This window comes from Lepisma saccharinum, chromosome 20 (assembly GCF_977018435.1).
Source record: "Lepisma saccharinum chromosome 20, izLepSacc3.1, whole genome shotgun sequence".
NCBI lineage: Eukaryota > Metazoa > Arthropoda > Insecta > Zygentoma > Lepismatidae > Lepisma > Lepisma saccharinum.
The window spans coordinates 13,656,045-13,668,552 of record NC_139248.1 but is presented as its reverse complement, the minus strand read 5'-3'; the positions used below and the strand labels follow the sequence as shown (position 1 = coordinate 13,668,552).

The following is a 12,508-nucleotide window of genomic DNA, read 5'->3' as shown; positions in this document are numbered from 1 at the left end:
TAGTACACTGTGCTAACCACTACGCCACGCGTGCCGTCTAGGTCCCTATCGCACTTTACGCTTAAGGTTCAGTTCCGATCAGTGGCGGCGATTAGATGGGGGACAGTTGCCCCCCTACGTTTTGCCACTTTTGCCCCCACACTATGCTAATTTTTTTTCTACACGGGGAAATGTACTGTCTTTGCCCCCCCATTTTGGCACCTTGCCCCCCCGGTTTTGGAACCCAATCGCCGCCACTGGCTTCCAATTATTCTATCTTCCTAATGGCGTAGTAGAATGTTGTCGCATTGTAAACAAGGGGTTCCGGGTTCAAAACCCGATGGAAGCACATAGTTGCTCAGATCGCACCTTAAACTGTAGGCCCAGTCCCAATCTCCCCGACAGGGTACTGGTAATATCGTCGCCTTGTAATGAAAGGGTTGAGGTTTCGATACCCGGTGAAGGCGCATACGTGTCTGGATCACTGGTCCAGTCCCGATTAGCCTATCTGTGCATAAAGTAGACTTAAAACAACAATTCAATTAATTCATTCTGAAAATCTTGACGATGAGAATGGGTTCAGGCATGGACGAGGGAGGCGGGGGGGTCTGGGGGTCAAAGCCCCCCAAAACCCTACATACATCTAATTTAAATAGGGCATAATTAATTTTACTTCCTTAGCAGAATTAAACATCTTGTATAATAAGTTGTAATGAACTGAGGAATACATCTTCACGGTTTCTAATCACTCATGTTTCCGCCTTTGGATGGCGGCTGCTGATAAGAGATAAGCTACGGGCATGGATGAGTGATGCATTACCAAGGATTTTAGCGCGTTAAGCTCGACTTTTTTTTTTTTACCCTACTAGAGCCACCAACGGTGTAATCGGGAACGTTCGGGGAAGAAAATGGGAAATTTTCCGTTTCAGGGGATGGCAACACTGCCCCCATAGCCGTAGTTTCGCGCTGCTGCCGCCGTAACATGCCTTTACGTTTGAATGCCGGGCGCGAGCGGGACAAGACACGGCTGGTAGAGTTCGACGCGTGAAGATCGCAAACACGTGACTTCTTCGATGAACAAGAGGCGCTATTGAGATGATACGAGAATCTGTCATCGCAGAAGTGTAGGTTAACATACAGGAGGCTTCGAAACCGGATTACGCAATCCGAAACCCGAAGAAAGTGCGTTAAGCTCACGATGTCAGTCAACGATTCGGTCTTAGCCGCCACGGCACTCATCAAAGCGTTAACGTCTAGCGTGGTGGACCCTAGTCTAGATCAGCTACCGGCGCCGTCACCTCTAGAAATGGCCTCGCTGAGGCTGCCAGAATCGGAATACCCCGGGTTGGACGCTCGGGGTAGTAACGACATACCCCAGAAGCAACCAGCAATCACCGACGACTATACCAGCACAGACGCCCCAACAATGCTGCCAACAATACTGGAAGGACTGTTCCAGAGAGTGCACACAATCGCGAGGCCCGACGACGACAATATCAACAATAAACACAGTGCTACTGGAATCTTGGAAACGGCTGGAGGCTCCATACTGGAGCTTGTCGTGAACAACCACAGCCTAACCTCCATTGATGATACTATGGATCTCGAAGCCGCAATGGACGGTGCTGGTAATGCGAGCGGTCCTGCGAACGGGTCCGATTACTTTCTAGCCCCTCCTGACCTTTTCTATAGACACTCTATGGTGATGACTGTGGTGTACTGTGTGGCGTACCTCATGGTGTTTCTTGTGGGTTTGATAGGGAACTGTTTCGTCATCGCGGTCGTGTACCGGTCTCCACGTATGCGAACTGTCACCAACTACTTCATTGTCAACCTGGCGGTTGCTGATATCCTTGTGGTTGTTTTCTGCCTGCCTGCAACCCTCATGTCCAACATCTTTGTCCGTAAGTACCAAGTTTCATCTTTCTTATACTCTTGGTGTATTTTCTTTTTCCTTTAGGGATTGTACCTATACAAAAATCGGGACAAGAGGCTGTGTACCGAGTCCTCATTTTGCCAGGAAAACTGCCTTTGTACGTTCTTTCTAGTTTTGGGCGATATATCGTCCAGACGAAATATCGCGACATTGAAAAAATATCGTCCAGGCGATATCAACTAGACGATATATAGTTACGACATGTTGGCGATATATATCGTGTCGGCGATATATCGTCACGATATTTCAGCGATATATATCGTGTCGACGATGTATCGTCACGATAGTTCAGCGATATACCGGTATATCCTGTCAGCGTTATATCGTCACGATATTTATCGATATATATCGTGTAAGCGATATATCGTCTCGATATTTCAGCGATATATATAGTGTCGGCGATATATCGTCACCATATTTTAGCGATATACCGGGATATCGTGTCAGCGATATATCGTCACGATATTTGGCGATAGCTATATATCGTGTAGGCGATATATCGTCTCGATATTTCAGCGATATACCGGTATATCCTGTCAGCGTTATACCGTCACGATATTTGCCGATATATATCGTGTGGGCGATATATCGTCTCGATATTTCAGCGATATCTATCGTGTCGGCGAAATATCGTCACGATGTTTGGCGGTATATATCGTGGAGACGATATATCGCCGATATCACGATACGGAAAAATATCGTATCGTACCGTCTGTAACGATATTTTCTTGACGATATATCGCGATATCATATTTCCAATATCGTCCATCCCTAGTTCTTTCTTAGGAATACTGGGCCAAACGGGGGCTTATGACTCCCACAACCTCCCGCCTCCCCTTTGGGCACGCCACTGATTGGAATCGCTCCAATGAATGAATGATTTTTGTTATTTATCGTGCCCAGGGGTCCCCGGGTTCGAATCCCGGCCTGGGCATGGGTGTTCAGTGTGAGTGACCCTTCATTAACTTCATCATTTCGTCGCCCATCCTCATCTTCGCGATTTGCCGAAAGAGGAAGAAAAACGAAGTTAAAAATAAATTGATGATACTTGAAACTACCGCTATCTATTTGAATATTTAAGGACAGGTATTTTCCTTTTTAAGAAGATTTCAAGACAGGTATTTTTTTTTGTTTATTGGTATTGCCAAGTTAGACTATTAGTGGCAACTGTGAACCTCTACAGCGCGATTGCATACATTCAGGATACAATTACGTTTTTAGGAGTGTTCGCGGCGTCATGACGTGGCGTCAAATAGGAAGACGTTATTAAGACAAGTTGCTTGCTTTAATGGCCTGTACACACTGTGATAGCTTTTGCAGTTACGCCCTATATGTCAGCTTTCAGACCGAAGCGACACATGCCGCTTGGGAACGAGCCAATCAAGAGCAACGTTTCACACCGTAGCGGCATGACAGGCCTCACAAGACTGCGTTCGGTTTGTGAAATCCTCACGCGATAGATGTCGCTTGTTGCTTCGGTGTGAAATCTACCTAAATGTTTCTTGTACTGTATATTACGAGACTGAGACGAGATTTATCTCGGTCTTATCTCGTCCTCGCGTCGTATGGAAAACATCGATCACTCTAGAAAAACTATTAGAACACATTTTATGCACAATCAATAACCTATTGCTGTAGGCTGAAATGCGACCATGAGCATGTAAGTCGCCAGAAATTTTTGTAGGGGGAGCAAGCTATTTATAAAAATAAAATAGTAGAAATTATAATAATAATAATTATTATAAGCATCTTTATGCTATTATTATTAAATAATAATTATTAAAAGTACTAAAATTTTAAAATATTATTGCAATATGATTATTATTATTATATACTTGGGATAATTTGTTACTGTATCCACTAGATGAGTCAATATCCAACACAATTGTTATTAACCTTACGTACATCGTTCAAAGAAAAGCTTTAGAGTTAGGGAGAAATTTTAGTCGTTCTCATGTAAACTAATTCTTTTGGAATTTTGAAACTGTGAAAACATTTATTTTCCATGTATCTAAATGGAAGAACATGAAAATATAAACTGGTTCCTGCATTTTACACTAATTTTTTTTTCGATTAATCTCATTTGACTTCTGTTCGAATACCAACTAACTGAACTTAATTTGTGTTGGTGAAAATGAAAATAACAAGCTTTCCGTTTCTTTGTAATGGTGGAAGCACATAGCTGTTTTGATCCCACTTTAAACTGTAGTTCCAGTCCCGATTAGCCATACTGTGCATAAAGTGGACTTAAAGCACCAATACAGTCAATTCAGTTTCTTTGCAACATGAAATGAACGATGCAAATGAAATGATCACAGGAAACTTGTGTAGGGACAATCTTTTGGAACCTCCGGGTTCGAATCCCCGCCTGGGTACGGGTGTCCTTTGTCAGTGTCCCTTCATCAATTTCATCATATCATCACTCATCCTCACCGTTGGTATTAGCCAAAAGTGTCAGAAAAGAGCCGTAAAATATCCTTATTTAATGAATCAATCGCAAAGGGACATCAGTGTCTCTAATTGATTGGCTTGCTTTATTTTACTTCGATTTTTTATGCCTCTTTTGGCTAATTTGCGAAAATGGGGATGAGTGATGATATGATGAAATTGATGAATGGACACTGACAAACACCCATGCCCAGGCCTGGACTCGAACCCGGGACCCCTGGCGTCGTAGCGCGATGTGCTAACCATCGGGGCAGGCTCACATCCAATATATATAAAGCCCCAATCCCACCACTGACTGACTCACTGACATAAATGTTCTCCATAAAGGAAGCCCAGGACGCGAAAAATGCCCGATTACGACCCCCATGAAATCGCCGAGAAAATTAAAGAAATCGCTCAATTCGCCCTTCCTTAAGGGTGAAAATGCCCTTTTTTCACGTCCTTAGCAACCGTTGCTACGGGTATTTTTTGCAGCACACATAGTTTCCTTCAATTCTTAATTGTCGAGATACATTGTATTTCTCACAGATCAATAGCACACAGATGAATGAACTCCTGGTTTTGAAAAGGTGCCTCAAACAAGGGTGACATCTACTTAAGAAGAAGATTCAGTCCAGATACAATTACGTATACATTGATATACTCAATGCAAAAATTTCTACATCGTGCATGTTTTAACTAAATGTTTAGAAGCATGATAACAAACAAGTCTTTAGAGCTTGCCGTGCTTGTTGTTGTCCATGGAAACGGACGTTGCTATGGAAATTAAAGTAAGTTTATTTTCACCCTTAAAACAACTGTAAGGGAATTATGCTAGACTTTTGGAATTTCAAAACATGAGCATCAGAATTTATTGCAGCGGAGAGGTAGGAATTTGAGGGGAATGACTAAAACAATTATTGTTCAATTAAGTTTACAAATGTGAAAATGACAAAAGACGTAAATATTGCTTTTTCAAAATAAAGTCGCTATTGAATTCGTTTATACAAGAAATCTAACTAACTACCTTGAAATGGTTATTGCTTACTCACTTTATTTTTAAGAAAATACCATATTAGAGCCCGTACACACACAAAGTTACGTTCAAAGCTTTCCAAATAAGCGAACCACGTCGGCGAGCGCACAAAATGACGGACAACATTTATTTTTAAATTACGTTTAAAAATGTGAAAATGAAAAAAAGACGTAAATACTCATTTTCCAATATAGTGTCGCTATTCAATTCGTTTATATGAAATATCTGACTTTTTTGAAACGGACAATATTTACCCTGTTTTTTATTACGAAAATAGACAATAATGTGTTGAATATGTGTACAATATTAGAGTACACACATAACGTTATTTTCTAAACTTTTCAAATTAGCAAACTTATACACTTGTTCCCCTTCATCCAATACAACATGCAGATATTTTCAAAGTCATTAAGATCATTGAGGAACCCCATCTATAACGTGATTGCGTTCACAACATGGCCAAGTTGTCGGTCACCAAGTTGACAATCCCCCCCCTCCCCGCAAAATTCTGGAAGGCATACTGTGGGATGTAGAGGTACGACACAACACATTCAAATTCGTCGAGGTGATGGGATCAGCACCATGCTCCGACCACCATTACCTTCCCTGTAGCCGTTTATTCAGAGGCTGGGTAAACCCCAGAGCCGCTCCCTTGCTGACAAAATGCTCACCTGAAATCACTCACCCAGGGAATCGAACCCGAGTCTCCGGTGTGGCAATCAAACCCAACCGACTCCAAAATTCACCAAGAGGAAGAGATATTACATGCATAGTTACAAATATAAAGTATTGTTTATATCAATCTTGCCCTCTCGAAACTTAATTGAAGTTGGCACTACTGACTGTCATTTTTCTTAACAGAGACACCGAGACTAGAGAGGATAATATTTGGCACAGTGTGGTCTCGTGAATGCAGAAATAAGTCTTGTTCTCGTCTCAGCTTCCAAATGTCTGCCACGTTCCCTCTCGACTCGTTAACTAAACAAAAAATGCAAAAAGTACACTCGCCGGCAATAAAAATGAGGACAGTTAAATCCTGAAATACTTGCTTCTCTGCTTTAAGTGTGTTGCCTAACTTTACGGCGAAAAAATGGATTTTAACAGCACATTTTCAATGGCAGCATCTCTCACCGCCGTAGAGTTAGGCAACACGCGAAACGCCTTGGAAGAATCTAGGTGTCCCATTTTTTTTGACGGTGACTGTACATATAAAAAACAAAGCAAAAAAATAAGTTGCTCCACAAGAAGCATCAACCAGTGTTACGTACCCAATAGGACCAAGTAATGTGAATAGTTTGCCAAAGACGAATATAGATGGCAGCACCAGGCGTGCAAGGTTAAGAATTGGCATAATATATATGAATAACTATAAATAAGAACAAAGGAAATTGGAAAGATGAAAAACAATAGAATATATTATAAGAAGACAAAAAATAAATATGAAAGAAGTAAATTAATATACATATCTTATAAATCAAATCAATGATCACATGTAAGTTAATATGAAAATTAAGGAAGTCAAAGCACTGATACAAGTTTGTGTCTTTGAACAGATATTGCATCTGTTTGGTTGATTTACCATTCCCGTAGCGGAAATTTTGTTTACATCAGTGGCGAGCGCGTTCCGATCGACGCCCCACAGCACTTTTTGGTTGCGCAGTTTAACCGTAGCACCTACTTGGATGCGCATGTCAATCGGCTGCACCAAGTATACACTCTGTTGTACCTAGTTAGTGGTGGCGCGTTCCGATCGAAGCCCCAAGGGAGGATATTAGTATTATTCCCAAAGCTTGGAGGAAAAAGTTGGAAAAGGATAAAGGCATTCGTTAACCGTCCATTGAGAAGGAAGTTCCGATCCAGGCCGTCTATCAAGAAGGAAGTCCCGACCCAGAACGTCCATTAAGAGGGAAGTCCAGACCGCCCATTGAGAAGGAAGTCCCGATCCAGATCTGCCCACTACGAAGGAAGTACATATAGAAGAATATCCAAATAAAGAAAATAAATAATAAAAAGAATATTGAGATGAAAATTGACTGTAACGAGAAAATTATAGAAGAATGTAGCTTATCATGTAAAATTCTTACTCCATGTATCCTGTGTTTAAATAATATATTCGTTTAAACGTCTCCATTGGAAGGCATCCTGTCTGGTTTCGTTGTCTACAAAGAACCCTACCCTGTAGATAAGCTAGCTGAGTTTTAAGTTTAAGGTTTATGTACCTTTGCACCAAATGAAGGTAGCAATAAATAAATGGCGCCCAACGTGGGGCTAGAGAATTAGGAACCAGACAGCGAAGAGAGAAAGAATAATTGAAAATGGAGGAAAAGGATAAAGATGGAAATGAGAATGGAGAAGCTACAATGAAGGAAGACGGAGAAAAAAGGGAAACTTTCATTTGTTGCGGAGAGGAAGGAAACAAGGAAGAAATTATTTTCTGTGTCACATGTAAGGAAATGAAACATTGGACGTGCGAAGGAATAAGAACGGAGAAATACATAGCAATAAGTAAAAGGGAAGAAGATTATACATGTAAGGAATGCAAGAAGGAAAAGCTAAAAGAAAAGCAGAAGAAGACAGAAGAAATAAACTTGATGGAAATGTTCCGAATGCTGTCAATGCAGATAAATGAGAACAACAGAGAAGTAAAAGAAAAGTTAGAAGAAAATAACCAGGAAGTGAAAGAAAGGCTCGATGAAAATAGTAGAAAATTAGAAGGAGTAAGAAATGAAAGCAAGAAGATGTACGAGAAAATAACAGAGACATGTGAAGAAAATAGAAGATCATTGGAAAAGAAGATAGAAGAAACAACACTGCTAATCGAAAACAAAAGCGTGGATATAAATAGGAAGATCGAGGAAGAAGTTTCAAAACTTAGAGAGGAGAATATACATAGAACCAACAGTATGGAAAGAAAAATTGTTGAAAATAAATCGCAAATAGAAGCAGTATCTTCTAGAGCAGATGCAAATGAAAACAAGATAGAAGTAGTTGTTTCAAGAACAGAAGAAAATGAAAGCAAGACAAAAGTAGATGTTTCCAGAATAGCAGAAAACGAAGACAAGATAGAGGTAGCTATTTCCAGAATAGAAGAAAATGAAAGCAAGACTGGAGTAGCGAAGGTCCTTATAGAAGATAGAAGTTGGAAGATGAAAGAGGAAAGTTCCAATGACGAGCATGACAGGAAGGTAGAAGAAGTAGCTATAAAGTTACGAGAAGAAAACACTCAGGAACTTAAAGAGGTCAAAGAAGAGGAAGAGGAGAAACTAGAAGAAGAAGAAAGAGGAATAGAAAGGGATGAAAAATTTAGTTGTCAATGTAATGATGAAGAGATCAATGTCGAAATGAAGATGAAAGAAGAAAGTTCCAGTGACGAGTCTCTGACGGAGAAGACGTATAAGCCTAGTAGAAGATGTAAACAAAGAAGGAAGAAAAGTAAAATGATATTTAGATATATTCACTTAAAGACATGGAAGAAGAAGATAAAGGAATTAAAAATAGAAAAGAACCTGAAGAAAGTTAAAAATATGCTAAAAAGGGTCGGCATAGATCAAATGGATTCTGATGCTACTTTGCCAAAGAGAAGGAAGAAGAAGACGAAACGGAAAAGACAAGGAGAGAATGCATTTGATGAAAACGTAGAACATAAGAAGAAATCTTGGCAGAAACCAGATTGGAAGAAGAGACAAATGAAAATAATTTCTTTACTGGAAGAAAGTTGGAAGAGGAGGAAGAAGAATCTTGAGAAGAATAGAATTGAAAATAGAAGAAAGAGAAGAAAAGAAGAGGAAGGAAAAGAGAAACAAGATAATAACAAGCAACGACTATCTGAAAGAATCGGAAGGAACAAATAAGACCGAATAGTGCAAAGGAAAGAGATGTTATGATTTACAGACTGGCAAGCGTACGTCTCTAAAATCATTAAAGTTCTATGAAGAAGTTCCAGTTCATCAGAAGAAAAATTCGTGGAATTATTGGTTTGGGCAACTATTTGAAAGAAGAAAATTTTAGTTCTTTAATGTTAGTTCCTGTAAAAAGATATTTATATGATAGCCATCGTTGGAGAAAAATCTATTCTGCAAGTAATATCTTAGGAAAGAATAATATGTGCTAATTTATGTCACCACTCCATTGAACAATGAGACTGATAGTGAAAGATCAAACCTGTAAAAGAAGATATGCCAAAGAAAGTAATATGGAAAGTGGAAATCAACTTTTCAATTGTACGAACAGAAGAACGAAGAAGATAGAACAGTTAGGCATAGAAGGAAGTTAATTACGAAGAAAACTCTCAGGAAAAGGAGAAGAAAATATGAAAGAAGATCGAATAGTATCAGTAAAATATATTCTTTGTAAGCTTAGACGATTAAAAGTCATCATGTATTTAGAAAAGTGCAAATGAAACGGGTTGTAATCCCAGAAGTTAAAGAAGAATCGGTTGTATTCCGAGAATGGGTTGTAATTACAAAAAATAAATATATCTAGATACATGCTGATATGAAATCAAGGCTGAGGTGAAGAATTATTGTAGCTGATAAAAACACTTAGATGGTCAACTTAGAGAAGAGAGAGAGAGTTCTTTGAAACGGAAAAATCTGAGCTAACTGATAATCTGCAGAGAGATTGCAGAAAGAAGAAAAGGGTGAAATGAAAATTACTTTTTTGGCAGGACATCGTCCGGTAAAGACTATATTGGAGAAATAGTCAGACTGTTAAGAACATACTGCCAAGATAACCATACACGATGGTCAACTGTTGTTAATAAAATAACTAAATTGTTAAATAACGCATTGTCAGAAGAAACAGGAAGAAGCCCTGCTGAATTATTTCTCGGATACACGGAGGAACCATATGTGTTTGAAGAATTGGAGTAGCCAGATATGATGGAGCAAAAGAGCGAAATGAAGAAAGTGATATTAGAGCTGTATAAAAAGAGAAATAGAAGAAAGACAAAGGAAGAGAAGAAGGTTAAGAAAATAGATATCAAGAATGGAGATTTGGTGTTTTGTAAAACACATCCGGTGAGCAAAGCTTCAGAGAAAGCTATCAAAAAGCTATTTTTCATATATGAAGGCCCATATGAAGTGATAAGTACTTTTAGAAATACAGTTCTTCTAAAGCACATAAAAACAGATGGAGAAAGGAGAGAGAATTTAGATAACATTAGAAGATATAATTGTACAGAAGAGAAGAAAGAAAGCGTCAAGAAGAAATAATAGACTTGTACATATATAATTTGAAAAAAAAAATGTATCTGCATATATATTATATATTACGACAAATTTTTTTTATGGCCATCGGGGGGAATATTGTGTTACGTACCCAATAGGACCAAGTAATGTGAATAGTTTGCCAAAGACGAATATAGATGGCAGCACCAGGCGTGCAAGGTTAAGAATTGGCATAATATATATGAATAACTATAAATAAGAACAAAGGAAATTGGAAAGATGAAAAACAATAGAATATATTATAAGAAGACAAAAAATAAATATGAAAGAAGTAAATTAATATATATATCTTATAAATCAAATCAACGATCACATGTAAGTTAATATGAAAATTAAGGAAGTCAAAGCACTGATACCAGTTTGTGTCTTTGAACAGATATTGCATCTGTTTGGTTGATTTACCATTCCCGTAGCGGAAATTTTGTTTACATCAGTGGCGAGCGCGTTCTGATCGACGCCCCACAGCACTTTTTGGTTGCGCAGTTTAACTGTAGCACCTACTTGGATGCGCATGTCAATCGGCTGCACCAAGTATACACTCTGTTGTACCTAGTTAGTGGTGGCGCGTTCCAATTGCAGCCCCAAGGGAGGATATTAGTATTATTCCCAAAGCTTGAAGGAAAAAGTTAGAAAAGGATAAAGGAATTCGTAAAATAGTCAAAACCTAAATAAATTGAAATCCAGAGGGAAGTTCACAAAGAAGATAAGAAGGAAGTCCCGAACCAGAACGTCCATTAAGAGGGAAGTCCATATCCTTCATATTAAGAAGGAAGTCTAGATCCAGACCGTCCATTGAGAAGGAAGTTCCGATCCAGGCCGTCCATCAAGAAGGAAGTCCCAACCCAGAATGTCCATTAAGAGGGAAGTCCAGACCATCCATTAAGAAGGAAGTCCAGATCCAGATCTGTCCATAACGAAGGAAGTCAGGATAGAAGAATATTCAAATATAGAAAATAAATAATAAAAATCATATTGAGATGAAAATTGACTGTAAACAAGAAAATTATAGAAGAATGTAGCTTATCATGTAAAATTCTTACTCCATGTATCCTGTGTTTAAATAATATATTCGTTTAAACGTCTCCATTGGAAGGCATCCTGTCTGGTTTCGTTGTCTACAAAGAACCCTACCCTGTAGATAAGCTAGCTGAGTTTTAAGTTTAAGGTTTATGTACCTTTGCACCAAATGAAGGTAGCACCAGACATTCATCCTTTGAATATGCTTGAATTCTAATTACCAGAGTAAAGAAATTTTGATTTACGTTACCATGAGACGAATGCCTCCCCGATAGAGTAGTGGTAAACGTAGTCGCCTTGTAATCAAAGCATCCCGGGTTCGATACAAATAGTGGTTCAGATCGCACTTTTTATCTGTAAGTCCAGTCTCCATTAGACTATCTGTCTATAAGTGGCCTTAAAACGAATCTCAATCGATCGAACGAGACGAGATTATATGGTAGTAAGTATCGATATTATATAGATCGATCTCGTTCTTATCGACAAAAATCTCGAAGGGTTAGTCTCGTTTTGTCTCGACACCATCCTATTCTCCTTAGAGCTTATTAAGCTAAAACTAGATGGCATCTCCAATCTACACACAGAAATTTAGCCTTTTCGTACTATAGTTGTGCACATTTGACAAAAATGCACATAATATAATGTATTGCAAGAAAATCAAGTATTTTAGAGGGATATAAATGTAGGATGCAAATAAATACATAAATACCATACATTTCATTGTTAGTTTCTTTCCTCGTAAATAAATATATCATTATTTATGATAAATATATCCGAAATATACACTACAGATATAATTGTTTTCGTCGTTTTTAGTATTTAGATAAGCATTCTCAATAATAGTTGCTACCACAGATGCATATGCGCATGCGCTAGCTAACTGGA

At 38.8% G+C, this 12,508-nt stretch overlaps 1 protein-coding gene across 1 annotated transcript in view; it reads left to right on the top strand.

Annotated features, from left to right (window-relative positions):
* Nucleotides 1-1,572: 1,572 nt before the first annotated feature.
* LOC146003531 (neuropeptide SIFamide receptor-like) overlaps nt 1,573-12,508 on the top strand; it is a 324,340-nt gene continuing 313,404 nt past the window's right edge. The window contains exon 1 of the mRNA XM_083141821.1: nt 1,573-1,883. Coding sequence (XP_082997947.1) covers nt 1,577-1,883 — 307 coding nt within the window. The 5' untranslated portion in view covers nt 1,573-1,576. The remainder of the gene's footprint in view (nt 1,884-12,508) is intronic.